Source organism: Pleurodeles waltl, chromosome 4_1 (genome assembly GCF_031143425.1).
Source record: "Pleurodeles waltl isolate 20211129_DDA chromosome 4_1, aPleWal1.hap1.20221129, whole genome shotgun sequence".
NCBI classification, from domain to species: Eukaryota; Metazoa; Chordata; class Amphibia; order Caudata; family Salamandridae; genus Pleurodeles; species Pleurodeles waltl.
In genome coordinates this window covers 11581433-11609416 of record NC_090442.1, presented here as the reverse complement: position 1 = coordinate 11609416, position 27984 = coordinate 11581433, and the positions used below count along the sequence as shown (strand labels likewise).

At 44.6% G+C, this 27984-nt stretch overlaps 3 protein-coding genes across 3 annotated transcripts in view; all 3 read left to right on the top strand.

The window, feature by feature from the left end:
- LOC138287238 (zinc finger protein 664-like) overlaps positions 1-27984 on the top strand; it is a 946449-nt gene that overhangs the window by 338013 nt on the left and 580452 nt on the right. The window lies entirely within an intron of this gene.
- LOC138287236 (zinc finger protein 271-like) overlaps positions 1-27984 on the top strand; it is a 640682-nt gene that overhangs the window by 379447 nt on the left and 233251 nt on the right. The gene's annotated exons all lie outside the window — the stretch shown is intronic.
- On the top strand, positions 10571-11541 carry LOC138287239 (zinc finger protein 436-like). Its single transcript, XM_069227603.1, has one exon. The coding sequence runs from the start codon at positions 10590-10592 to the stop codon at positions 11538-11540; it is 951 nt and encodes a 316-aa protein (XP_069083704.1). The 5' UTR covers positions 10571-10589; the 3' UTR covers position 11541.

The following is a 27984-nucleotide window of genomic DNA, read 5'->3' as shown; positions in this document are numbered from 1 at the left end:
GATTTGATAAAAACTGTGCAGCACGCACAAAAGCAATCTGTCATGCAAGCAATCACAGAGCAGTTGGGGAGAGGAAAGTTACCAGATCAGAAATGGCAAATTGATCAGGTTTTAGGGAGAGTGATTGCTGCAAATTACCAAGGAAAAATCGAAATTATGCTGATACCTAGAAAAGAATCTGATTCATTCATACAAATTGGAGACAGAATGGCCCAAATTGACAAAAATGCAGTGAATGGAGGTTTGGTAAAGAATGAGTCTGCCCCAGCCCTTCTGACAGTGCAAGAAAAGGGAAGCTGTGGCGCAGCAGATAAAAACCTCAGTGCTGGTGTGTGGGCTGAAGCCCCAAGTGATCCTCCAGAACCTGCAGAAAATATAACAAAGGGCCCCAAAAACGTCCTGCTGATTATAAAACAGGGAAAGAAAGAGGAAGGGTGCAGTTTAAATGAAAAATGTTATTTGCAAGAAAAGTCATACTTGTTTCTTTTGCAGATCCTACCACGTTTCGCCACTGTCCCTGAGTGTGCTGTGTGGTCCCCCTTCCGGTGTGTGCGTGTGGGGTCGGGGAAGGGACCGAATCCCCAACCTGAACCTGGCTGAGTAAAGTGCCAGCACCATGGATCCATTTTGCGCAAACTGCGCCTTCAGTTAAAGTTCAACTTGTTTGATTGCATTCTTCCACTGGAACTAAGCTGTGATTTTTTTTTTTTTTTTTTTTCCCCTCTCGTATGGAACTCTGACATTTGCTTATCTTCCAGCAAACCTTTCAGGTGGACCGTGCCCCTTTACATGAGCAGAACTCATGCCACATCAAATTGCTAACACTGTTGAATTAGAGACTCACTCAGAGTATAAAAATTGCCCAGTCTTTTCTGTATAGATGTATCTGATGTGAAAGGTTATGAAATCAATGTGTTAATTCACTTCTATTGCTTTACAGGGATTGCTTTGATCATTCAAATGTGACTTGTTGATAATGTTTTTTTTGTGCTGATGTTTTTTTTGTTTTTGTTTGAAACAAGAGATATGTGAAACAAAAATTCATTGGTCAAAGGGCGGAATGTACTGCCATTTGATAAAGTTTGTTTTGACCAATGACTTTGTGTTTCACCACTGCGCATATTAGTTGCTCAATGTTCACCAGTAGCACATGGTATGTTTTGTTCAGTTTAGCCGCCTATGGGCTTTGACATTGCATTAGTCATTACATTCTGTATTCTGCCTATTGGCTTTGACATGCTGTATCCAGTCTAGCCGCCTATTGGCTTTGACATTGCATTCCTATTGGCTTTGACATGATGTATTCAATTTAGCTGCCTATTGACTTTGACATGCTATTAGATATTCTGCCTATTGGCTTTGACATGATATCATATATTACATTTTATATTCAGCTCCGCTGCCTATTGGCTTTGACATGATATTACATTTTGTATTCAGCTCCGCTGCCTATTGGCTTTGACATGATATTATACATTGCATTTTATATTCAGCTCCGCTGCCTATTGGCTTTGACATGATATTATACATTGCATTTTGTATTCAGCTCAGCTGCCTATGGGCTTTGACATGATATAAGACATTGCATTTTGTATTCAGCTTAGATGCTTATTGGCTTTGACATGACACTAGACATTGCATTTGATATCTAGGTTAGCTGCCTATTGCCTTTAACGTGGAGTTAGACATTGCAGTTGAGAATCCAAGCTGTATTTTTCCAAGCTGTGTTTTTGCACCAGAGAACCAAGATGTTTTTCTCACAGTAGACTAGACATGATAAGAGAGAGTACATGGGTGTTGTTCTCTCTGCTTGAGCTTGGGAGCAGGAGTAGTCTTGGAGACCTGGCTAGTCTCCAAAAGGCTTGCTCAGTTTCCCAGATCTGAGAGGAGGGGGTACACCTTTGTAACGAATGTAACAGGCTGCAGAGAGTCAGATTCGAATCTGCCGGACCTCGTGCTGGAGCTTGGCGCCAGCTGCCAGCAATCCCGTGTGGGTAGATGAATCTCTTTCTCGCGGCTGACAGGGGTCATCAGCTTGCAGACCTTAGAAAGATGAAGCTGTAGATAGTTCCCACACGGTGAAGTATTTGTTTTGCTTTGCATTCAATATCTTATAAATATAACCTGCTGTGTATATTGCAAACTGATATATTTTGTTTGATTAACGCGGACTTGAAAGCTACTAATTCGTCATTCATAAAAATTGGGGTTGGGGAAGAATTAACAACAATAAAAGTCTTCTTTGACCTCAGAAGTGCATTTCTGTTGTGTTATGTTAGTGCTTAGAAACTAGATAAGAGGAAAGCACTACAGTAGTCTACTGCATCAACCTAGGACTGGCTTGAGGTTTTGTGAGGCCCTCTGAACCTAATTCTATACTCCAAAGTCCTCAGTTGGGGTAGCCTTTATGTGGTCATAGGATTCAGCATCTGGACCAGTGAGTGTGAGGAGTCTATCCCTACACTTACCAGGGAACAGTTTCTCCAAGGAGACCTCCCCAGTGAGACTTTTTCAATCTTCTGATCCCACAAGCCCTCTCAAAGGCTGTGAACCACTTGGTAATGTCATCACCTTCCTCATACATGGGGACAATCCCTTTGGGGATTTTACGGGTGTCAGAGTGCTCTCTGTCCCTAGATATTAAGTTGCTGCCACCATTAATGAGCATTAATCCCATTTTTGGTCTCTTCCTTTGCAAAGCTAGAAGCTGTCTCTCCACAGCTAACCTTTTGGCTATCCTTGCTAAAAGGAGGTCCTCTTCATTGAGGATGCCCTCAATGTTCCCAGAGGAGGTGGACTCCCCTGCGGAAGATCCACATCCAGTGAGTACTATCCTTGGAGCCGGGGCATTTGGACCTTGTCCTCCCTGGTTAGGTGAGGAGGGGGAAGTTCATCCTCCTGATCCCTAAAGGGGCTCTCTTCCTCCTCAGTAGGGTGTTCCTTTCCATACTCTGCCAAGAGCTCCTGGAGCTTAACCTTGGTATGGTTGGAACCAGTTTTAGGCCCTCATTATGAACATGGTGGTCTGAACCGCCATGCCGACGGTGGCAGAAATTACCGCCACCGGCATGGCGGTCCAGACCGCCACATAATGGACATGGGGAGACCGCCACAGGTGGAACTCGGCCACCGCCAAGCTACCACTGCCAGGCAGCCTGGCGATGGCGGAGTTCCTTATCTGACAGGGCAGCACTGCAAGCAGCGCTGCCTGCCGGATAACAAACCTGTCTTCCACCAGCTTTTCCCTGGCAGTTTAGGCCACCAGGGAAAGGCTGGTGGAATGGGTGCCCCGGGGATGGCATGGGCAGTGCAGGGGCCCCGTGCACAGCCCCGTTGCGCCCAGTTTACAGGCAGTGATATGCGCAACGGGTGCTGCTGGCGTCGGCAATGTACAGGCCCTGCATTCCGCTGGGCTGGCTGGTGGAAACACTGTTTATTGGCCAACAGGGTCTCCAACGTGCTGGTGGTCGTTGTTTCGACCACCAGTACCGAACTCTGCGGGATTCCCGTAATGAGGGCCTTAATTTGTTTCAGTCTGCAGAGGGACCTTAACTCTCTCATCCCAAGATGGAGGTAAGGAGTGAGGTTGAGGACCACCACTGTTAGAAATGGGGTCTCTAGTTGGCAGCGGTATAAACCCATGTCCAAGTAGGGACCACAATCCTAGTCAGGGTAAGTCACACACAATCCAAATCATCCTGTGCCCACCCTCTGGTAGCTTGGCACTGAGCAGTCAGGATTAACTTAGAAGGTAATGTGTAAAGTATTTGTGCAATACATCACACAGTAACACAGTGAAAACACCACAAAAGTACACCACACAGATTTAGAAAAATAGATTATATTTATCTAAATAAAATAATGTCAAAACGATAAAGATTCAATAAGCATAAATTGAGACATCACTTTTGCAAGATTAAAAAGAGTCTTAAATCTTAGAAATCAACAGACGTCTCTTGATTACACAAAGTACCTGGGTTGCGTCAAAAATAACACGCACAGAGACTGCAGAGGAGGAGATGCGTGGAAAAATATGGTATGCATCGGATTGTTTCTTTCACTGCTGCAAGGGGCTTGCATTGTTTTCAGTGCGCAGCCTTGGTTCCTCACTGCGGTGCAGGGATCTTTTTGACACCCAGGGACAATACAGGGAAATCCTGGGCACGCTGAATGAAGTCACAGGCGTTGCTTTGATCTGGGAGGACGATGCGTCAAATTTTTTCTCACACAGCAGGCACTGCGTCCATTTTTCTACTCGGGGAATGACTGTTGTTCTGGTTCAGCTGTGCGTCGATCCGGTAGGGATGTGTGTCAAATTTTCTGTTGTAAGGCAGGCACTGCGTCGAATCTTCATTCGGGAAGTCAGGCTGTGTCATTCCAGTTCAGCTGTGTGGCAATTTCTCGGTCGCAAAGCAGGCTGTGCATGGTTTCCGACAGGCTGCACATTGATTTGTGGCGCACAAGGAGTTTCCTAAGGAGGTGAAGTCTTTTTGGCTTTGAGACTTCAGAAAACAGGAGGCAAGCTCAATCCAAGCCCTTGGAGAGCACTTCTTAGCAAAGTCAGAGGCCAGCAGGGTAGCAGAGCAACAGCAAGGCAGCAGTCCTTCCCAGCAAAGCACTCCCAATGAGTCTTTTGTCCAGCCAGGCAGGTTCAGGCCCAGAAGTGTCTGAGTTGGTGGGGTCAGAGACCCAGTATATATACCCAAAAATGCCTTTGTAGTGGGGGAGACTTCAAACAGTGGTTTTGAAGTGCACAAGTTCCCCTTTCAGTACAGGTCTGTCTGCCAGGGTCCCAGTAGGGGGTTTGACAGTCCATTGTGGGAGGGCAGGCCACCAGCCTTTGAAATGTAAGTGTCAGGCCCTACACCCTTCCTGCCCAGGAAGAGCCATTCAGTGTGCAGATGAGTGCAGGTGTGACTGAGTGTCCTGTGTTTGTTGTTGACTGGGTGAAATGCACAAGGAAGCTGTCAACCAGCCCAGCCCAGATGTTGATTAGAGACAGACTGTAAGACATAGATGGATTTTTAGTGCAGAGAAACACTCACTTTGTAAAATTGGCATTTCTAAAATAGTAATATAAAATATAACCTCACCAAAAAGCAGGATTTTCTATTACCATTCTGGCCATACTAAATACGACCTGGTTACCCTTTTCTGAATTGACCACTCAAAAAGTATATGAGGGTAGTCTTAATGCTATCCTATGAAAGGAGCAGGCCTCACAGTAGTGGAAAACGAATTGATGGGTTTTCCACTTTCAGTACATATAAAACACACATGTGCATGTCCTGCCTTTTCCCTCCATAGCACCCTGCCTTATGGGTTACCTAGGGCCTACCTTAGGGGTGACTTATATGTAGAAAGAGGGGAGTTTAAGGCTTGACAAGTACTTTTAAATGCCAAGTCGAAGTGGCAGTGAAACGGCACACACAGGCCTTGCAATGGCAGGCCTGAGACATGGTTAAGGGGCTACTAATGTGGGTGGCACAACCAGTGCTGCAGGCCCATTACTAGCATTCAATTTACAGGCCCTGTGCGCCTGTAGTGCACTTTACTAGGGACTTACAAGTAAATCAAGTAGGCCAATTGGGAATGAACCAATGTTACTATGTTTAAGGGAGATAGCATATGCACTTTAGCACTGGTTAGCAGTGGTAAAGTGTGCAGAGTCCTAAAACCACGCACGGGTGTGTCCTTGCACCATGAAGGAGCGCTGGGACAGTTTTCCTATCAAACTGCCGGCCCCACTTTGCTGGTTGCTTATATCAGCTTCCGGTTCCTTTGGGAAATCACTCTCCTTTCTACATATTCTCACAACTAGGTGGTGGTCTCACTCCTTCAAAATTTCAATCTCCATAGGTATAAATAATGACAGATATGTCTTCCACCTTCTACAGCCTTGAGAAAGCCCCAGGCTTACAGCCATGTGAGGGGCGAAACACATGTCAGCTGCTTAATGAAACCTTCTGTATAAAGGAATTCTGCTCAATATTGCTGTATTTACCCAATAGATGAAAAGTTTTAACTGTATTAAAAAAATCACTTCAGCATTAAAAAATGTTCTCCCTCTTAAGGGGTGGAATAACCTACTGCTTCTCCATATCAGGTCTTCATTCTTTAGGAATATTGGTTCTACCTCAATTGGTGTCCCACCTTACAAAACAACCACAGGTATTTTAAAGCAGAGGGGCAGTGTTGGACCTTGTACCTTTCCCCTTAACATGTTTTCAGTTTGGTTTTGCACCAAGACATGCAGTCTGCGAAAGCACCACTGTGTGCACTTAGGGAGGGGGTCCCTGAGGGTGGCACAATATGTGCTGCAGCTGTCAGGGGCCTTTCTTTAGTTTCTTTAGTACCCCATGCCCTAGGTACCAGGGGTACGATTTACTAGTGGCAGCTAAAGGTTTGCCAATTGGGAAAAACTGTGCGGTTTTATGGAAAGAGATCTGGGGCTGGGGACCTGTTTAGCAGGGACTCAGTGCACTTTTAGTCAAAATTGCACCAGAAACCAGGGAAAAAGTGTGTGTGGGGGAGGAGGGGTGACTATTTCGAAAGAGGCACTTTCCTACACCAGCCATGTGCAAATAAGTCTTGACCTAAAACAATGGATTTAGGGCCAGATCTGTGATTTGGGGCCGGATTTTGAAATTGTTCAGCATTCCGCCCATCATCGGTTCTTTTTGCCGTTAAACCTATTCAGCATTGAAGGTGCCTTCATGAGATTCTCAGAAGGCCCCGACACGCATACGTTACAAGATATTTTCTCAATCTGCTACTGAGCGTGGCTTCAGACACAAGGACGTTTTGTGGCTGTTTTTGGTATTCCGTACTCTGCAACGTAACAGATCAACTCAAGCTGAGCTAGGAGTACATGGTCTTCAGGGCTGAGATGTCTGCATCACCTGCTTTATTCTTCCCGGAAATCACAAGATATCCTCTTTGATGAAATGCCTGTACAACGAGGGTAAATAGACCTTGCACCTTATCTTGGAAGGAGGCAGACCTTGTGATTTGTGATGTAAAATTCAAAAATTAGCATATGAATTCTGTTGCACTCCTACTTACACTTAGTATATATCTAAATCACTAGTATATATTATATGATCGAGTTTTTGTTGCAGTATCAACATAATACATGTTATACTTGTGAATGAAAAACAAAAACGTATTTATAAAAAAAATGAGTCTATGAATGAATGTATAAATTAATAAAATACAGGCCACAAAAATGGGAAAACATATATAGCACATGACAACGTCCTGTAAAATGCTTTCCGGTTTTGAATGTTTGGCATTTGCCAACTCACTCCAGTTTCTTTCTTGGAATCTCATGGGTAACCTTCCCCAGCCAAGATCCTTGCACATGGATGCCTTGTTCAAAGTGAGTCAACAGCACATTGCTTGCTCTTCTGACTATCTAACTTATCTGACTGCCATCTCTTCAGGAAAGTGTGAGCTAACTCGAATGAACAGAACACTAGGAAGTGGGTCTCTCTCTCAAGTCCTCCTCTGTTTGTACCTCCTAAGCACCTACCTGTGCACCTCTTCTGTTTGTACCTCATAAGCACCTACCTGTGCACCTCCTCTGTTTGTACCTCCTAAGCACCTATCTGTGCACCTCTTCTGTTTGTACCTCCTAAGCACCTATCTGTGCACCTCTTCTGTTTGTACCTCCTAAGCACCTATCTGTGCACCTCCTCTGTTTGTACCTCATAAGCACCTACCTGTGCACCTCCTCTGTTTGTACCTCCTAACCACTTACCTGTGCACCCCTTCGGTTTGTACCTCATAAGCACCTACCTGTGCACCCCTTCGGTTTGTACCTCATAAGCACCTACCTGTGCACCTCTTCTGTTTGTACCTCATAAGCACCTACCTGTGCACCTCCTCTGTTTGAACCTCATAAGCAACTACCTGTGCACCTTCTCTGTTTGTACCTCATAAGCACCTACCTGTGCACCTCCTCTGTTTGTACCTCATAGGCACCTACCTGTGCACCTCCTCCCAATCTAGCAGAACCCCACCTGGCTACAAAGTCGCTTCTTATGCACCAAACGGGCACAACTACGTCAGATACCCTGGAACGTCAGAAAATTGAAGAATAATGAATAATATGCACACATCTGTTATCTGTGGGGATTTATCAGGTAAATTATTAGTTTTCATAGAGTCTCCATAATAAGGACTAAATGACTGATATGGTTGAATATTACATTATAAATCAAAGTTTGTTTGCCTTCTCTCTGAGCATAATGTGAAAGCGGGACATTACAATGAACTCCTCACTCTGTTTTACAGAGAACCCCTGCACTAGAAAGAGCTGCATCTTGAATTTCAAGGAGGTCTGAACTTTAACTACTCTAGCTAGAGTTAAAGAATCTCTTCTCTACATAACATGTGCGGGCCAGAACCAGGCCCTGCAAGTTGCGCTACATTTAGGAAGATGGACAGATGTTAACGCCCCCAAAAAAATCTACCTTATCACACAATAATGCTCCAGTCTTTCAGGTTAGAAGAAACCAGAATTGCTTGGACCAACCCCACGGGTGCTCAGAAAGTGTCCAAGATTACTTAAAGAACAGCAGGGTAAAGACGAGTTGGCCCTTGAGCTGATACAAAGTCACAGGAAAGTACAGAAGTTGAATACAGTTACCTTTGTTATATACTGTCTGAAGAGTTACCTTTGGTAGATACTTCCTGAAGCTGACGAAACAGCAGCACATCCTGATCCCTCCTTTTCCACAATCTGTTCTTTAATGAAATCTTGTCCATGTGCATCTACTTACGCTGTACCTGTAGCACGTGGTGCTCCATGACTGCCCTTTCTTTACTAAGTCACTCCGTGGAGACTGATAAATCACCTCCTTTTCTGAAGTAAATAAAATGGGATGTGTTCAACATAACTTTTAGTTAAATATCCGTGTATGGTGAACTATACCTTGCGAGGTTTCAAAGATGGTAAAAGAGCGTTGTTGTTTACAACCAGATAAGTATTGTGCATTCATATTCTATTACAATTGTATTCTTTAATTTTAAATCTCTTTACATTCAACAGGAAAAAAGTATTGAAATCACAAAATGATGTTAAATAATGAAGATAATACTTCAACTCTGCAAGACAACTGTCAAAAATAACAAGGACCAGTCTACAGTGCGGTCGGCAACAGAGGAACCTGAACACAAACTGACGGATCCTGGAAGAAACAGTCAAGGGCTATTCATTGAATGTAAGAGTTTGAGTTGTGCGCCTCTACACCACAGGACTAAGAAGTGACCTCTGCAAAATTAAGACAAACCACCTCCTGTATAGACCGGTGTCCAACACCAGCTTTGATCGTGGGATCAGTATGATGTGGTTACCACTGTGCTTGGACTAAAGATAAAGAACCATCATTCAGTGCTCTGGGTCTATTGTAAACTCTTTCTGGCCCAACTGCAGCAACAAGAGAATATATTACCTTCTACTGATAAGAAGGAAAAATAATCTTTACCCGCAAGCGTCAAAAACTGTTATCCAGTCAAGAGGCACAATCACTAGAAAAGATGCCGGGCATATGTTGTGTGCGACAGCTGACTTTTAAATTGGAAATCAAGGCCCATATTTATACTTTTTGACGCTAAACTGCGCTAACGCAGTTTAGCGTCAAAAAGTTTTGCGCCGTCTAACGCCATTCTGAAGCGCCATGCGGGCGCCGTATTTATGGAATGGCGTTAGACGGCGCAATCAGACCGGCGCTGCCTGGTTTGCGTGGGAAAAAACCACGTAGACCAGACAGCGCCGGCGTAGGGGGAAAATGGCGTATGGGCGTCTTAAAATGGGGCAAGTCAGGTTACGTCGAAAAAATCGTCTTAACCCGACTTGCGCCATTTATTTTCGACGCCCATCCCCCATCAACATGACTCCTATCATTGTAAAGATAGGAGTCATGCCCCCTTGCCCAATGGCCATGCCCAGGGGACTTCTGTCCCCTGGGCATGGTCATTGGGCATAGTGGCATGTAGGGGGGCACAAATCAGGCCCCCCTATGCCAAAAAAAATTATTAAAAAAAAAAAAAAAAATACTTACCTGAACTTACCTGAATGTCCCTGGGGTGGGTCCCTCCAGCCTTGGGTGTCCTCCTGGGGTGGGCAAGGGTGGCAGGGGGGGTCCCTGGGGGCAGGGGAGGGCACTCTGGGCTCATTTTGAGCCCACTTGTCCCTTAACGCCATGCCTGACCCAGGCGTTAAAAAGCGGCGCAAATGCGCCGTTTTTAGCCACGCCCACTCCCGGGCGTCTCTTTTGCCCGGGAGTATAAATACCACGTAAAGGCCTGGGAGTCATTTTTTAGACGGGAACGCCTCCCTTGCATATCATTAACGCAAGGAAGGGGTTCACGCTAAAAAATGACGCACATTCCGGGAACTTTGGCGCTATTCGCCTCTAACGCCATAGTATAAATATGGCGTTAGTTGGCGTTAGTTTTGCGTCGAAATTGCGTCAAAAAAAATGACGCAATTTCGGCGCAAACGGAGTATAAATATGCCCCCAAATGTCCTAAATACCAGCTCACCCAGGAAATGTGAGAATAATACAAGTGCTTTATCAACCATGTTGGCCCTTCAGGAAACAGAGTCATGGGAAGTGGACAAACATATCACCGACCAAGAGACACTAACCAAGAAAGAAGAATCATACACAGGCAGGGACAACTTTAGCTTGTCATCGCTACAAAAGGACGAACAGCAAACACACAAAGGAGTAAAACTATTCTATTGCACTGAATGTGTGCAAAGCTTTAGTCATTTAGCACTCCTTAAAGAGCACTGCCAAACACACAGAGGAGAAAAGCCATTCACATGCAGTGAATGTGGGAAACGCTTTACTAAGTTATCACACCTTGAGAGACATTATCAAACACACACTGGGGAAAAGCCATACCATTGCAATGAATGTGTGAAGCAATTTAGTCAGTTATCACACCTCCAAAGACATCAGCAAACACATACAGGAGAAAACCTATATCATTGTAGTGAATGTGGAAGTAGTTTTAGCAAATCTTCAAGATTAAGGAATCATCAGCAAACTCACACAGGAGAAAACAAATTCAAGTGCAATGAATGTGCGAAGAGCTTTAGTCGGTTATCAGATCTACAAAGACATCATCAAACACACACTGGGGAAAAAACATTTCATTGCAATGAATGTGTGAAAAGTTTTAGATGGTTATCACACCTCCAAAGACATCAGCAAAGACACACAAGGAAAAACCCATTCCATTGCAATGAGTGTATGAAGAGCTTTTGTCAGCTATCAGATCTACACAGACATCAGCAAACACACACAGGGGAGAAACCATACCATTGCAGTGAATGTGGAAGTAGTTTTAGCAAATCTTCAAGATTAAGGAATCATCAGGAAACTCACACAGGGGAAAACAAATTCAAGTGCAATGAATGTGCGAAGAGCTTTAGTCGGTTATCAGATCTACAAAGACATCAGCAAACACACACTGGGGAAAAACCATTTAATTGCAATGAATGTGTGAAAAGCTTTAGATAGTTATCACACCTCCAAAGCTATCAGCAAACACACATGGGAAGATCCATACCATAGAAATGAATGTGCGAAGAGCTTTAGACGATTATCACACCTCCAAGTACATCAGCAAACACATATATTTCTCATATTGAAGGTTTTGTGAACCAATGAGAATCAATCGTCTCAGCGCCTGTGACTAAACAGAGACCACTTCTGATGGATAAGTCTTCCTGCAAATTCCGTACCCATAGAATAATACTCAGGCACCAGTCTAGATCCAGGCTCTTCAAGGCTATCATACTGCTGGGCGGTCGCCCTGGCTTTGCATCAGCATCGGAGGAGGGATCCAGTGACATCACTGAAGCCATATATTGGGCTCATCCCAGTGCTAAGACATCTGTTCCCTTTGTTCTGCATCTTTGGTACGAATCCAGCGATTGCTTTCTCAAAGAGTCTTGAGGTTTTCACAGGAATTGTACCACAAGTGCAGTACCATGTCTCTTCCAAAGAGATTGGAGTCAAACACTATAGGGATTGTGAAGGACAGATGTCCATAACTGATACCCACTTCATCTGCCTCTGGTGACTCGGTTTGGACCTCGACTTCCAGTCTTGTGACTACTGCCAGAACAAACACCCAAATGCCATCAAGAACCATGAGGCGAGGCTCTTCATGGGCAGGCCAAGGGACAAGAGGCACAGCTGATCTAGCTTCCAACCTCGTTACAGGGCACCGTCAACCCACTCTTTTGGGGGAAGAGGAGAAGGCACAAGAAGCATTCCAAAGAAAAGTCATTTCGACGTCCTCCAACTCCCCCAGGGAATTCACCTTGGAACCATAGTTAGTTGCCATTGAAGCAGTTGACCCGTTTCCCAATTGCCCCACTCTAGTGACTACACTGCACCTGACCCAGAACTGTTTCGACCTCCACGGGATCCATCCTTGAACTTCCTGGATCCTTCGGTGCCGGGACCCTTTCTCCTGGCAGTTCTTAACCTGCACCTGTGTTCCAGGCTCCAGGTTCTGATCCGGCAACATTTCTTAATGCCATGTACGGAGTCTTTGCAAGGGCATTGATGTCATCCGGCATGCCTTCAGGCTCTAAGTGTCGTACATTCTCCCTGTGTTTATGCCCTTGGCTCTCACGCCGTTTTGCTTCATCCCATCTGGATGAACAGAGACTTGTCCATCCTTTGATCCAGCTCTTAGATACTCCAATCTGCTTCATCCTCCTACATGGCAGCCCCACCACTACTGATCCCTACACCACTCCTGATTCTGCCACCATTGCTTGAAGTTGCGCCTCTGTACATACCGCACAGGGAAGCACTAAGACTATCGGAGGAAGATACAGAAATGAGATCCATGACCTATTCAGATTCTGACCCTTTGAATTTATACATCTTGGGTAGCAATGGCCAGGGGTAAGAGTTTACTGGCCTGCCTTCTGCAGCAGATTAGACACCTCTCCAGAGATGGAACTGGACATACAGCTGGGCCGCCCGCATCGGAAATTATGTCCTTCTGTTTGGTGGGAAAGACGGCAGCTGAGGTCCTAAAGCTTTAACTTTCTATAATTGCAGTTAAAACTAATGTTTTCACAGAGGCCCTGTTGGTGGAGCCTTCTGCTGAGCCGTTACTGCCCTTCAATGATGCTCTACTGGATCAAGTGCTGGCAGCCTGAGAGGAGCCAAACTGCGTCCAAACAGTCAACAAGCTCATGGCACACCACCAGCTCTCTGCCACAGGAGACCCTCCATTTTTCGCTTCCCATCCCTCACCCTAAAGCTTAGTTATCCAGACACCATTCTTATCTGGACATTCAGCTGGGAGCTTCAAAACAGTTCCCTTAGACAGAGAATTTAAGAGCCTTGATGCCTAGGGAAGAATTATTTTTTCAACAGAAAGCATGGCATTGAAGTTCTTAAATACTGCCTGCGAGCGTGTTACACCCATGCCATATGGGATATGGCTCAGATGGTTGTGCCTCATGTGCCAGAGAAAATGAGGGTGCACTTCTAAGAGGTGGTCCTGGATGGTCAGAATGCATCATTCCACATAATACAATCTGGACTGGACACTGCTGATTTGTTAGTCTGAGCCGTGGGTACTTCTATCTCCATCCATATGCGCACCTGGCTACACACTTCTGCCTTCTCCCCTGATGTCCAGGCCAGCCTCATGACCTCCAGTTTGACAGGACATGCCTTGTCGGATTTAGCATGAGAGAAGTTCAAAGCCAGCAATGCTACAACCCACTCCTTGATACTTCAACTGCCACCTCCTATGACAGATTATCACCCATTTCACCATTTTCCTGGCGTGTTGAAGGAATTGTCCTTTAACCAACATCAGACTTACCTTCTCCAATCCCATCAGTAGCAAAATCCGCTAGTCAAAATGTATAGAGGCAGAGCCAGAGAAAAATACTGTGGATCCATCAAGCAAGCCTCCTCCTCTTCCTTCCCCTCCCCCCCTTCACCAGCAGGAAAGCAGGTCTAGTTCACTTTTTCTCACCCACTTGAGGCCTGTGGGTTGGGGGGTATCGTTCTTACTCCTGGCCTGGAAGGCTGTTACTTTAGACCAGTGGGTCCTCCAAATCGTAGAAAGAGGCTACACCCTTTCATTCCTACAGACGCCAACCCCGTCCACCCCTGCCTTCACTCCTCTCCCGGGTCTGGATATATCTTCCTGTTCTCAGCAAGAGGTGGCAGTACTCATACACAAAGGAGCTGTGGTGCAAGTAGAGTTGGAACACGGCCAGCTTATTTGTTTCCTAGAAGGACAACTTTCTGCATCTGAGCCTGGACCTCAGAGAATTTAGCTTCTTCCTCAAAAAGCAAAAGTTCAAGAGTCAGACCTTAGCTCAGGTGTTACTGGCATTGGAAGCTGGAGTTTGGATGGTGTCACTTGACCTGCAGGATGCTCACTTTCACATCTGATATTGTGGTCCATCTATGTTTTGTAGTAGCTTCATCCACTACCAGTTTGTAGTGTTCCCGTTTAGGTTAACATCATCACCTCAAGTTTTCACAAAGAAGATGACAGTGATTGCAGCCCATCTACGAATGTCGGGCACACTAATATTTCCATACATGTTTGACTGGCTAATTAAAGTTGGATCGCTGGAGGCAGTATCTCGCTATGTACAGTCAAGAGTAGCCATGCTGTTCGACCTGGGTTTCTTAATTAGCAATCCAAAATCCCACCGGAAGCACCCCCAATGACTCCAGTTTATTGAGTCAGTACAGGAAACCACTATTCTCCACACCTTTCCTCCACCTTAGAGAATTGCCAACATTCAGAAATTGGTTCCCTCCTTCCAACACAGTGCACGAGTCCCAGTTCTGAAGGTCCTATGACTCCTAGGTCTGATGGGTTCCTGCATTCTCCTAGTCCTGCATGCACTTTGGCACATGAAGAGGCTGAAGGGGTGCCTCTGCAGGCAGTGGCTACAGTACGGGGGAAACCTGTTGGACTGTTACATAAGCTCTCCCAGTGTTTCAGCAGAAGTGGTTTAGTGGGGGAACAAGATGAACCTGAGTTGCAGGACGTCTTTTGCTCCCCCTTTAGCTGTGGCTACAGTAGTAATGGATGCTCCCACCTCAGGGTGGGGAGCTTGCCTAGAAGATCTGGAGATCAGAGGCCCGTGGTCTCTGGAAGAACAGGTTCTCCAGTTGAAATAGCAGGCAATTTGGCTGGTGCTCAAGGCCTTCCTCCCCTCCATCCAAGGTCGGTCCTTATGTCAATAAGTAAGAGGGGGGAGGGTCTCAGCTCCTTTGTCTACAAGAATTGGGACTTGGACACACTGCCAGGGGATTTGGCTTACCACCAGTCATGTAGCGGGGTCTCTGAATGTCAGAGCCAACAGCGTCAGGTAACGTTATCTTGCTGATCATAAGTGGCGTATTCTACTGGAGGTAGTCCAGGACATCTTCACCAGTGGGCTACTCCTCAGGTGAACATTTTTGCCTCTTCAGAAAATGTACATCAGCAGTTCTGTGTCCTCCAGTGTCCATTATTGGTAGCCTTGGGGGGACATTTCCCTTGATTCCTTGGGTTCTGTGGAAGATACTCCAAGACCGGTCCCAAGTCATTCTCATCAACCTGGATTGGCTAAGGGTAGTGTGGTATGCAGACGTTCAGCATTTCTTCATATGTCCTCATCTCAAGCAGCCATGCAGACTAGACCTTCTCTCTCACTGGTGATGTGAGTACCTTGAAGTATCCAGATCCAAAGTGGCACCTGAGATTATACTACTGGTGAGGAACGTGCAGGCAGATAAGAGTATCCACCAGAAAACTGGCACAATTAAGTAACTAGTTTTCTCCTAGTCATATGGTTACCTATCTGCATGGCATGTCGGGGGTTCACTGAGGATTGACTTCTCCAAAAGGGCTGGTGGCAGTGGGGATGTTCGAATAATGTAAATGGTTAATTGACTGATGAGAAATCTGTCCCTAGCTTTCAGTGCAGATGTGCAGAATAAGGAGGTGCACAGTCACTCCGACTCTGAGGCGACAGATAACAGGAAAACTGGTGACAGATAACAGGAGTGCTATTGGCCGTGCTGCTCTTGTCAATGTAATGTTGCTCTTAAAATGAAACAGATTTTAAATGTGCTAATGTGAGGAGCTTTAAATATGTAATAACCTTTCTCCTATCATCAGTGTTCTGTAATAATTGGCCAAAAGTATTAAACATGCTGAAACTAGAGAGGAATTGTCTATGTACGAGAGGCTTAGGTCATGAATTGACGTCATTAGACTAACAATTTATGTCATCCATAGGTTGGAAGAAGCAGCTGGTACATTCTTCTGCAAGTTTAATTTAACCATTGGTCTTTTAAATTATGGATTGCTTGGAGTTACATTTTAGACATTAGATGTATGTTGTACTTTTGGTGCAGCAGTTCATTGTTTCCCTACTACTGTTTATGAATTGATTGGCTAATGTTAATATGCATTTTTGTCATTGATGTATTCTTCTGTACTACTGATGTAACAATTTCATGGAATATATATTAACGTACGCTCATTCGAAAATACATTTTGAATGATTCATTCAGTCACATTCTGTCAACTCTTCTGTGATTTTCTTATTTATGAATAGAGAATACTTGAAATCAAAGTCTAGGGTCTTCCCCATCAGTGTGGCTAACTCATGGTCAGTCAGGCCGAAATCATGAGCCCCTAAGACCAACAGTCCGGGCATGGGAGATGTTCCTGAATTTGGGGGTGCAATTGGCACGAGCCTGGACATCCCAAAACACCACCACAAGACTCCTGAAGCTGAATCCTCTCCCGGTCTCAGGTTCAGCCTAACAACATGGCCACTGCTGCCATAGCTCCAGTGGTTCTACGGCCTGTGGAGAGGGCCAATGGGATATCTTTGCTCGTGGGCATTGACGTTTCAAAATCATTCACTGGCTGAAATATTTGTGGGCCTCAAAGTTTAGGGTCACTCACATATATAAATAGGTCATAAACATAAAGTAATACCTTATGTTTCACTCTGGTTGCTCACTTAAAGCATAACTCGGGGGGTCTCATTTTACAAATTCTAACCAATAGTTCTCTTGCACGAGCGAAAAGAAGGGGGGCAATTGGCAGCCCTGCCTGGTACCCTTGTAAATAGAAATGAGTTTGGGCAAGCGATGTCCTATATGTATCCTCGTCACAAGTTCTGCATGAAAGAATTTAACATACTTCAAGCAAGACAAATAAGTAACCCCAATTCAGATTATCAAATTGGCTTTCCAAAATCAGTTAAAAGTAGAGTGGTGGGAACCAGAAAGTGCCCCTCTAGGGCCAGGGCATTATCGGGCTGTCGGATGTTATGCGTTTAAATGTGGTGAGGCATAAAACCATTCTGGTCTCTGTGTATTAGTGTTACAACTGTTTCTATTCTATTCATCAGAATTTGTATTTTCATATTTAGCTAGGAGACCGCTTTGTAGGAGTTGCATGGAAACTTCTTTTACTATACCTTTTATGATCTACTCTAACGTCAGGGATTAAAATGCCCTCCATTTGTCCTCTTTGTATAGTGTCAGTAGGTGTGTCTTGTGCAGGAATTTACTAGCTATAGAGAATTCGACTGGTAGCTCATTTCAGCCGAACAGTTTCACCACCTGCAACTGTTAATCCCTTCTGTGATTTTTTCAGTGGAAACTTCGGAGTTAAGGGTCTGTGGGGCATATTTATACTCCGTTTGCGCCAAATTTGCGTTGTTTTTTTCAACGCAAATTAGACGCAAAACTAACTCCATATTTATACTTTGGCGTTAGACGCGTCTAGCGCCAAAGTTCATGGAATTAGCGTCATTTTTTTGTGTGAACACCTTCCTTGCGTTAATGATATGCAAGGTAGGCGTTCCCGTCTTAAAAAATGACTCCGATGCTATTGCATCGGATTTATACTCCCGGGCAAAAATGACGCCCGAGAGTGGGCGGGTCTAAAAAAACCGCATTTGCGCCGGATTTTAGCGCCTGGGTCAGGGCAGGTGTTAAGGGACCTGTGGGCTCAGAATGAGCCCAGAGGTGCCCTCCCCTGCCCCCAGGGACACCCCCTGCCACCCTTGCCCACCCCAGGAGGACACCCAAGGCTGGAGGGACCCACCCCAGGGACATTAAGGTAAGTCCAGGTAAGAATTTTTTTTTTTTTGTGTGGCATAGGGGGGCCTGATTTGTGCCCCCCTACATGCCACTATGCCCAATGACCATGCCCAGGGGACAGAAGTCCCCTGGGCATGGCCATTGGGCAAGGGGGCATGACTCCTGTCTTTGCTAAGACAGGAGTCATTTCAATGGGGGATGGGCGTCGTAAAAAAATGGCGCAAATCGGGTTAAGACGTTTTTTTTGCCTCAGCCTGACTTGCCCCATTTTTAGACGCCCAAATGCCATTTTTCCCTACGCCGGCACTGCCTGGTGTACGTGGTTTTTTTTCACGCACACCAGGCAGCGCCGGTCGGCTAACGCCGGCTAACGCCATTCAATAAATACGGCGCCCGCATGGCGCTTCAGAATGGCGTTAGCCGGCTCTAATATTTTTTTGGGCGCAAAACTACGTTAGCGCAGTTTTGCGTCAAAAAGTATAAATATGGGCCTGTGTCTTTTGAGTCATGGGCAATGAAACCTCAATCCACTTTGGCCTCAGTCCCAGATTCAGAGATGTCAAGCTGTCTATGAAAACAAGCAAGTTCCACTTTCTAAAAGTGGCATTTTCAGAATTGTCACTTAAAATCCAACTTTACCATTAAAGAGGATTTAAAATTACAATTCCTTAGTGACCAGACATGATATTGCTACCTGTTCACAAGCAAAGATTATCACTTATTAAATGTAATAAGGTAACCCAATGTTATCCAATGGGAGAAGTAGGCCTTGGAGTAGTAAAAAACGTATTTAAATTGTTTTCGCTACCAAGATATGTAAAACGTAAAAGTACATGTCCAACTTTTGAAATACACTGTACCCTGTCTAAGGGCTGTTAATGGCCTACCTCAGGGGTGAGATGTATGTATAAGAAAGGAAGGCTTAGGCCTGGCAAAGGAGTTATTTTGCCAAGTCAAATTGGCAGTTTTAAACACTACACAGGCTGCAGTAGCAAGCAGGAGACATATTTGACAGGGCCACTTCAGTGGGTGGCACAGTGAGAGCTGCAGGACCACTAGTAGTATTTTATTTAAAGACTATGAGTACACATAGCACCGCCTCACTAGGGACTTATAAGTAAATTAAATGTGGCAATTGACTGTAAGTCAATTTTATCGTGTTTAGAGGAGTGAGCACTCTAGCAGTGGTTAGCAGCAATAAACTGCACCGAGTCCTGTGGCAACAAAAACAAATTCCAGCAGAGCAAAGGGGAAAAAATGTGATTGAAGAACACCCTGATGCTGAAAGGTTTATCAGTTTAGTAATACTACAATAGTACTGCTGAAGTACTACAAAATGCAGTTTTCAAACTTAAGAGTGTAAATCTCCATCTACATCTGTCTCGTCGTTCCTGCGGGGTGATCCTCACACATGCAAGTTTACTACTTGGTAGTAAATGTATGAAGGACTGTAGCAGAGGCATTATTACTACTAAATGCAGTTCACACATAAACTTCCATCTCTCCTATCTTTTCTGTGGGGAGATCCTCACACATGCAAGTTTACTACTTGGTAGTAAATGTAGTAGAGACCAGGAGAGAGTCTACAAAATGAGGCATACTTACTACTAAGTCGTAGATGTTAGGTGAAGGAGGAGTAAAGAGGGGTTTGGAGAGAGTCGGTCTGCACTCACCCACAAAAAATGTAAGCCTGTTACTATTCACAAACTGCACTTCTAAAGTTACTGCAGCCAAAAGGAACCCAAAACATTAGTAAGTTACTCCATTGTAGAGCTGGTGTAAATCCAATCCCCACATGGCCAGCAGCTAACACAGCAACACTCTGGAAAATAAGGGCCACATGTACAAAGTCATTTAGCATTTCTTAACAGTCCGAGCTGCTATTTTGGGCCGTTAAGAAATGCTAAATGGGCTTTTTAGATGTACAAAGCCCTTTAGGGAATCTCAAATTGCAATTTCTACTCTATAGAAGCCGCAATTTGTGATCCTCAGAATAGGAATTCGCGAATAGGGATCACCTATTTGCGATTCCTATTCAGATGTACAAAGTATTTCCTAAGAGCGAATTTGGCATTAAGGAAATGCAATTACCATCGACTTCTAGTCAATGATAACCATATGCAATTTAACTAAAAGTATCCAAAAACGTTTTTTTTTTAAGTGCAACAGAGCACACATGCCCCCTAGGACAGATGTGTGCTCTACATGTGCACCACAAATTTTGGTGTGCATTTTGGGGGTCTTTTGCTCAAAGCCATCCTTGGTTTTGCATTTTCCAAATAGCGCTATTTGGAAAAAGCACAACCGGGCTATTGTCACAAATGGCATGGGATTATCTAATTGCCGTTTCCTAATAGCAATTCCTACTTTGTATTAGAAAATCAGTATTTTAATACATTGCATTTTGCATTTCTTAAATAGTGATTTCTATGAAGTCGCTGTTTAGAAAATGCAAAATTGCATCTACGTTTTGCCCTGATAGAGGTAGTGAATTAAAACCCATTAGGATATTTATATTAAATTAATAGAATTATTAAAAATAGTTACAAATATAAATAAATATCATTTAATAAACAGAAACCTAAAAATGAAACTGTTATTATTAAAGTATAAAACATTTTAAGAACCTTTTTAGAGTGTAAAAAATAATGTAACACTCAATGTAAATAAATTGTAATAAAATTACTTTTAATTAATTCTATATATCACTTTTAATAATTATGAATGCATAATAAAAATAGGTTTTACTCTAGTCAGAAAAAAAATCTTCTTTAATTTAAACTGTTCCAAAATAAATGTTATTTAATTGAATATATTTAAACTAATGACAGATTTTATTTAAAAATAAATTAATAGTGCTGTGACTTTTTTTTTCTTTCATTCTATATTCTCCCTGCTTCCTCCAGGAACCCCTCGCAACACCGATTATTCTGCTACATCGATCTTTGTCTTCTGCTCCCACTGGGAAATTTTTGAAAAACAAAGTAACTTGTGCCACTGTAGTTTGGAGTTCTTTAACAGTGTTCTTCAACTCCGAAATTCTTTACTCTGCTCTGGAGACTCTCTCCTACCTTACAGAGGCCCTGCCTCAGCACTGCAAATTCATACCCAACTAACCCATTTTGGTGTAGGCCTGTTCTTGATTCTTGTATAGTCTGCAAGATTAAGGCCATCATTGCAAGTTTGGTGGTCCTGTGACCACCATGTTGGCTGTTGCGGGCTGACCACCAAAGGTCTTGGGGAGCGGACCACTGTATTACGAGTTTGGTGGTCGTACCAACAGAAGACCGCCAGCGGTCTGTCAGCACTGCGAGCCAGCACAGACCGGCACGGTCACAGTGAAGCACAAACAGGCCGGCCCGAACAGTGTTTACTCATCACGAGGTTGCACAACGCCAATTTGACCATGGCAGGGAGCATTACATGTCTGAAGCCGCTATGGAGCCATTCCTAAACATTGTTCCGCTGCTCCTGCTCACCGAAAGACAACAAAATCAATGCTGCCATGGACAGCAACCGTAAGTAACCGCACCTACCTGTATCATTAATTTGTGTATAATAATTTGTATCATCAGCAAACGCATCGAAATGGGTTATACAATGGGCAGCATATACACTTTTCATACAACACACACTCACAAACATACATCAACATGGACACGTACACACTCACAGTACACACACACTTTGGTCTGCACACTCATAGTGCACTGCAACAATACACAAATACACATGGGCACACAGCCTAGGCACATGGAAGGCCACAAAACATTGTTACACACAGCAACAACAACACACTTACAACACATATACAAATACAAATCACATATTCACATTCAACACTGCCCAGGGACTGTCCACACATACAACACACATTTCTATCGATGTGGCATGGAACATATAAAACATCACCAGTACACAACCTAGGCAATGGACACACACATCACATTGCAATGGAAGCACAATGGCATACACAATAGAATACACAATAGACAGAGAAAGACAATTAGATAAAGAGCACCACACCAACAATACCTGTACAGTTGGAATGGGAGCATCAGGAGCATTTGGGGAAGGAGGCTGCACTGGGACACATATCATGTTGATCATGCCCCTCAAACAACATGTGCACAGGAAATTACCCTACATGGATCGCAGGGACAAACAGTACAAAAAACACAGGTCATAACCTGCTACACAATAGGGAAGGGCAATACAGCAAAGCACATACAACTCATACATGGGACATACCTCTACATGAACTAGCTGCAAGATACACACACCTAAATGGACACAAGCAAATGCAAACACACAACATAACATAACACACTCCATGTCTGAACTAACAAAACTCAAGCTGACACACATCACATGTATACATAAGCCGGATCAGGGTGACAAATCTAACACCTTACATGCCCACATTGGACAACACGAAAATAAATACTTACCATACCAAACAGTACACAATGCCATCACACCACCATTGCATTTACACACACATATCTAGACACTTAAGTCATACCCTTCTCTTGGGGGACAACAGCACTGCACACAAACTCATGTATTGCAAACAACAGCACATGGAGCAGCAAGCTGGCTCAAACACACACAACTGGAGGCACACAATCAAAGTCATGCAGGAACAACATAAAGCTAAAAAGGAATTGCAGGCAAAGGTGTACCCAAAAATACAACTGGGGGGTTTATTATGAACAATGGAAATGTCCAAAGGCCATTGACCTGTCCAAATTGCACACAACTGATGGTACAGTGTTGTGCCAAAACTTGACTACTAACTGCCATGTAACCTCCACAAGAAGGGGCATCAAGGGGGCAGGCAGGCACCTCAGGGATTATCCTAGGGGAGAGAGTGGTTGTCTGACATGTAAGTGTGTATGTCTTGGGTGTATGTTTATGGGAGGTATGCTTTTTTGTGGTGAGACTGTTGGCTCAGTGAGTTAGGGTGTTTATGTGTCTTGGGATTAGGGTGGGTGGAGGTGCTGGGGGATGCCGTGGTGGGTCGGTGTCTGTTGGGGTGGTGGCTGCAGGTATGGTGGATGTAGGTGATAGGTGTGTCAGTTGTGGTGTCTGCGGGTGTGGTGCTTGGGGTGGATGTCTGAGGGTCTGCTGGGGTGGTTTATGTGGGGAGGATGGGTGTAGTGGCTGTGTCTGTTGTGGTGGTGTCTGTAGGTATGCTTGATGATGTGTGTGTGTGTGTGTGTGTAATGCTGAAGATGATGAGGGTGTCAGGGAAAGTTGTGACTGTTGCTGTGTCTGCAGGTGGATGTTGTTTGTGTGCCTGCCGGTGGTGTGTCCTGTGGTGCATGTGTTTGTGTGCGCTACCTTTATCTGTTAAGGTGGATGCCTGAGTATCTGGTTGTGTGCTTTACACAGGTAGGGGAAGGGGGGATTTGGACTGGAAGGTGGAGGGTGACTGGCTGCTGCCAGTGAGGAAGCCAGAGCCTGAAAAGATCACTATAGGCCAGCCATTGCACCATGCATGCCTTCCCGGAATGCATTAGTCTATTGTAGTTGACTTAACAATCCCTTGATGGTATTCACAATGACGGACTGACCCACAGAGATACTTCTCAGGAGGTAAATAGCCTCCTCACTGAGGGTAGCAGGGCTAATAGGAGCTGGGCAGAGGTGCCTGCGGCAAAGGAGGTGCCCACTTTCTTGGGTGAGCAGGCATGGGCAACTAGGTGGAGAGCAATAGAGAGGGCAGTGGGGGTGGCGGACAACGATGGTATTGTGAGAATGTCCCGGTCTCCCCAGTGGCACTCCCCTCGGCCTCCAGGCCACTGGGTCCCTCTGTGTCGGTGGTGTCTTGACCCAAGGTCCCATGGTCAGATGATTCCCCACTCTGCTGTGCCCTGTCTCCTTCGCCTGCCTGCACTGATGCTGCAAAAAAAAAAGAGAAATAGGGTCATAACCTGAACATAATAACACTTCAATCACAACTTTGAGTGATAAACAAATACCATCAGGTCAAGTAGACCTCTGCCCATACATGGGCCACAACATAGCCATGCATGCCATTTTAACTTACCAAAGTTAACCACAAAAAAATCAAGATATCAGACTACTACAATTCCATGGATGAAGTCTGACAAACACCACAACCATACAACAACTCGCTGACCTCTTCATCCTCAATGCTGTGCCACATGCAGCAGACCACAGATAACTTGTACTCAACAATAGCATTGTCTTGTAAAGTACCCACCCAAATGTCATACACAAGTTTGTGGACACATCCATTCTGCACCTTTATGCTGTACCAACATTTTGGGATGAACCAAATGTCATCAAGCTATCTCAGATACAAAAGCACACTATCCCTAACAATTGGCAATGGAAATATCCATGTCAAAACTAACACATGTCAAAAATGTACAGATCTACAAGTGACACCTGTCCCAATACAATCAAGGAGATACTATTGATATCACACAGAGAGGCCTTACATGTGTCACTGAAATTAACACCATTGATATCAGGTTCAATATGTCAGAGTAATGTTTCAGTAATGTTTCAAAGATACACACAGCAATGAAGCAGTAAATCACAGGCTAGTTACCACTAATGTCTAAAACCCATGACAATGACATCATGTGAGTGTGTCATTAGTACACATATGTATCTTGAATGTTGTAGAGACACTGAACTTGCAATCACTGATAGTAGCACCCAAACCTGTTGTTCAGTGAGGAGCAACATCACTACCCACATCTTGGACATGCCAAACACGGTTTCTGTATGTGAATGAATGCATGACCACAAACACATTTGATGTTAACATCACTGCAAGTCACTACATGATGCATGACAAGTCAGGGAATAATTCTCAATCGATCCACATGTGCAGTGCACTCTTCAACAAGATTGCACATCAAGGACATAGATGAACACAGAGTAGTCCCACAATCTTGGCCCACCTGTCATATCCCTCATTGCTACTGCTGATCTATATTCCAGATGACTTACTATGATGCATGAAGGTATCTGTCAGAGAATACACAATGCCAACACACTCCCGTCTGTGACACAACATGGACATTAACCCCATTGTAAATGTACCATTACAACAGTTTCCCAAGCACATATATCTGAGAGGATACAGACATCATACCATCAACATGGCTAGAACATGCGTTAATTGCAGATCAAAAATGTTAACTAGGAAGAAAAATGAACATGCTGACATGTAGGCACAAGGAATGTTAGCTACAGCCATGGAACATGATGCATGTCAATGGACATTCCCCACTTACCAAGGGAAAGTATCTTGCTACATCTGCAAACTATTCTCCATGTAAGGCATGTAACATCTATGCACAAACACATCACAGACTTCAGTGAGGCACCAGCATCCTTCATATAATGAGGATAACTTGCTTCTGGGTGGCAGATGTCTACATACACATATGCCCTGACACATGGAAGAGGACAGTGATTACCTTTGTCCAGTGACATGTTAGAGACGTTTCTTCGGTTCAGAAATCACACCCACTACAACTACAAACAGTACATGATTTTTCACTGTACTCCGCCATTTGTGGTCCTCGCAGAGGAAGTGGTTTGAGTATTCCCCCAAGGTTTGGACTGGGTCCCACGTTCAGAAGGCAAGGTACACCAGTTTGATACACATGACATGTCAACACAAACAACCTCCCATCTTCTGTGTGACACATCGCTCATCCCTAATTGTCAGGGGCAGAAGTCAGTACATCACTCAATCACCTGGCAATGGAACAAGCAGGAATTAGCTGTGTACTCACCTCCTTGTGTCTGCTGTGCTGCCCTCAAGCGTCCATCCATCTCCGGGTAGGCCACCGCCAGAATGCGGGCCATTAGGTGGGTCATGGTCTGACGAGCATCCCGCCCATGTTGGGAGGACAGCCCCAGGTGGGCCTCTGTGATATTCCAGGCCCAGCATCACTGGTCCTCCCATCTTTTGCGACAGTGGTCACTCCGCCAACTGTGGACCCCCAGGGGCGTTAACCTGCATGGATGAAAAAGACAAGTCAAAAAATTATGTCCACAGGTCCCATACAAAATGGCTGAGTCACGTGCATGTCAGTACACAAAGCTAAGAACATTCTGTTTTGCATAAACTGCCTAAGTGTGGCACTTACCAGCCACTGACTACAAACACTTCCCTATCTGCAGACCAACCCTGTTCCGGTCCTCCACTAACTAGGTTGATAAACTGACATATTGTGGGACATGCCCTGGCAGTCTGACAGAGAGTACAAGAACTATGGAACACGTCACAAGTCAGTGGCTTCTGATGCCACTCCGACTGCAGCTCCATGTCCTTAACTTCACAATCTGAAACACATGGGCACAATCTAGCCTATGAGGAGGGAACATATGGTAAATGTCAGGAAAACTATTGTCAGCATTGTTAAATTCTTCCCTCAGCAAAAACGATTCCCCTTTTCCTTGTACCCACATTGGTTGCAGCGGCGTCCTCACTCCCGGTGGCTCTTACGGAGGCTGTTCTTAGAACTAGCTCTTCAGGTTTAACTGCCACTCAAGATGGTGGCTGCAAATCCTTGTGAGGTCAGCGCTCTAGTGTTTCTACCTTAGTCTCGTGCTGAAGCTTCCCTCCAGCTGTTTCTCTCTGGGAGCCCTGCACTTCAACTCTCATCCTGAGGAGAATGAGCAGTGTTCCTGAGGTGCTTCATTTCATAGAGAATTCTTCCAGTTTTGAGTAATTAATTACTTTTTTTGTCACGATGTGCACACTAGCTACTTTTTCCCTTTTGAAGAAGCTGAATTTTTTCCTTCTTCTAACAACTGGCTATCGGTTTTCTGAGGAGAATTCGTTATGGCCTAACAGAATGAAGTAAGCGAGGAGAGCATGGTGAGATAATAAATATGTTTATTGTAGATAATAAAGTTACAGAAATTACAGTCTCCTAAGCGTGACCGGGCACGGCTGCCGGCTCAACCGTCGAAGCCCGTTTAACGCGCGTCCCATCTGCGCATAGCAACAGCGCAGAAACCTGGTCGCGAGGCCGATACACTACTCGCGAGCACCAGGTACAACATTGAGTTTTTTTTATTTTTACTGTACCATCACCCCCCCCAAAAAAACAAAAAAAACATACAAATACTAACCACCTAGTATAACGCCTATAAATAACCATTATCGTTGACACAGTCTCCATAGTAATTACACATTGAATTATTGACACAGTTTCCAGGGCAATTTTTGTACTCTATTACTCCTGCGCACAACCGGACCCTCATCACCACTTGCCTTCAAGTCCGACTGTTTCACCAAACCACCCCCACTTTCATTCGGGTCCAATTGCTTCACCAAATCACACCTGCACACACCCTGAGGATCCCATTTCCCTTTCAGTTTGACCACCTTGGATTTGTTCCACCACTTATTGCCCTGAACCCTTACAGCATTGCCCAAAACCAATTCGACCCTAACCGGTTCAGAAAATTTGGCATTGCCTTTCTTAACAAAAGTAGGCAGTTTTACAGCTACCCAATCACCTTCTGCAATAGGCGACTCTTTAGCCCCTTTCTTACAGTAAAAGTATCTCTTTTGTGTAGACTGCTTGTTTTCCACATCCGCCTTGATAAAGTCAGTACGATCTCCCACCAGCATTTGTTTGAAAAACTTGGACATCCACCCTGGTTTGATTTGAGTATTAGGCTTTCTCCCTTTCAAAGCTTCAAAAGGAGATACCCCAGTGGTGGAATGAGGAGTTGTTCTGTAAAACCAAAGCATTGTTTGAACCGACGCCTGCACATCACACCCACTCTTCAATGTCCACCTGATACAGTCTCCCAACACACAGTTGAATCTCTCCAC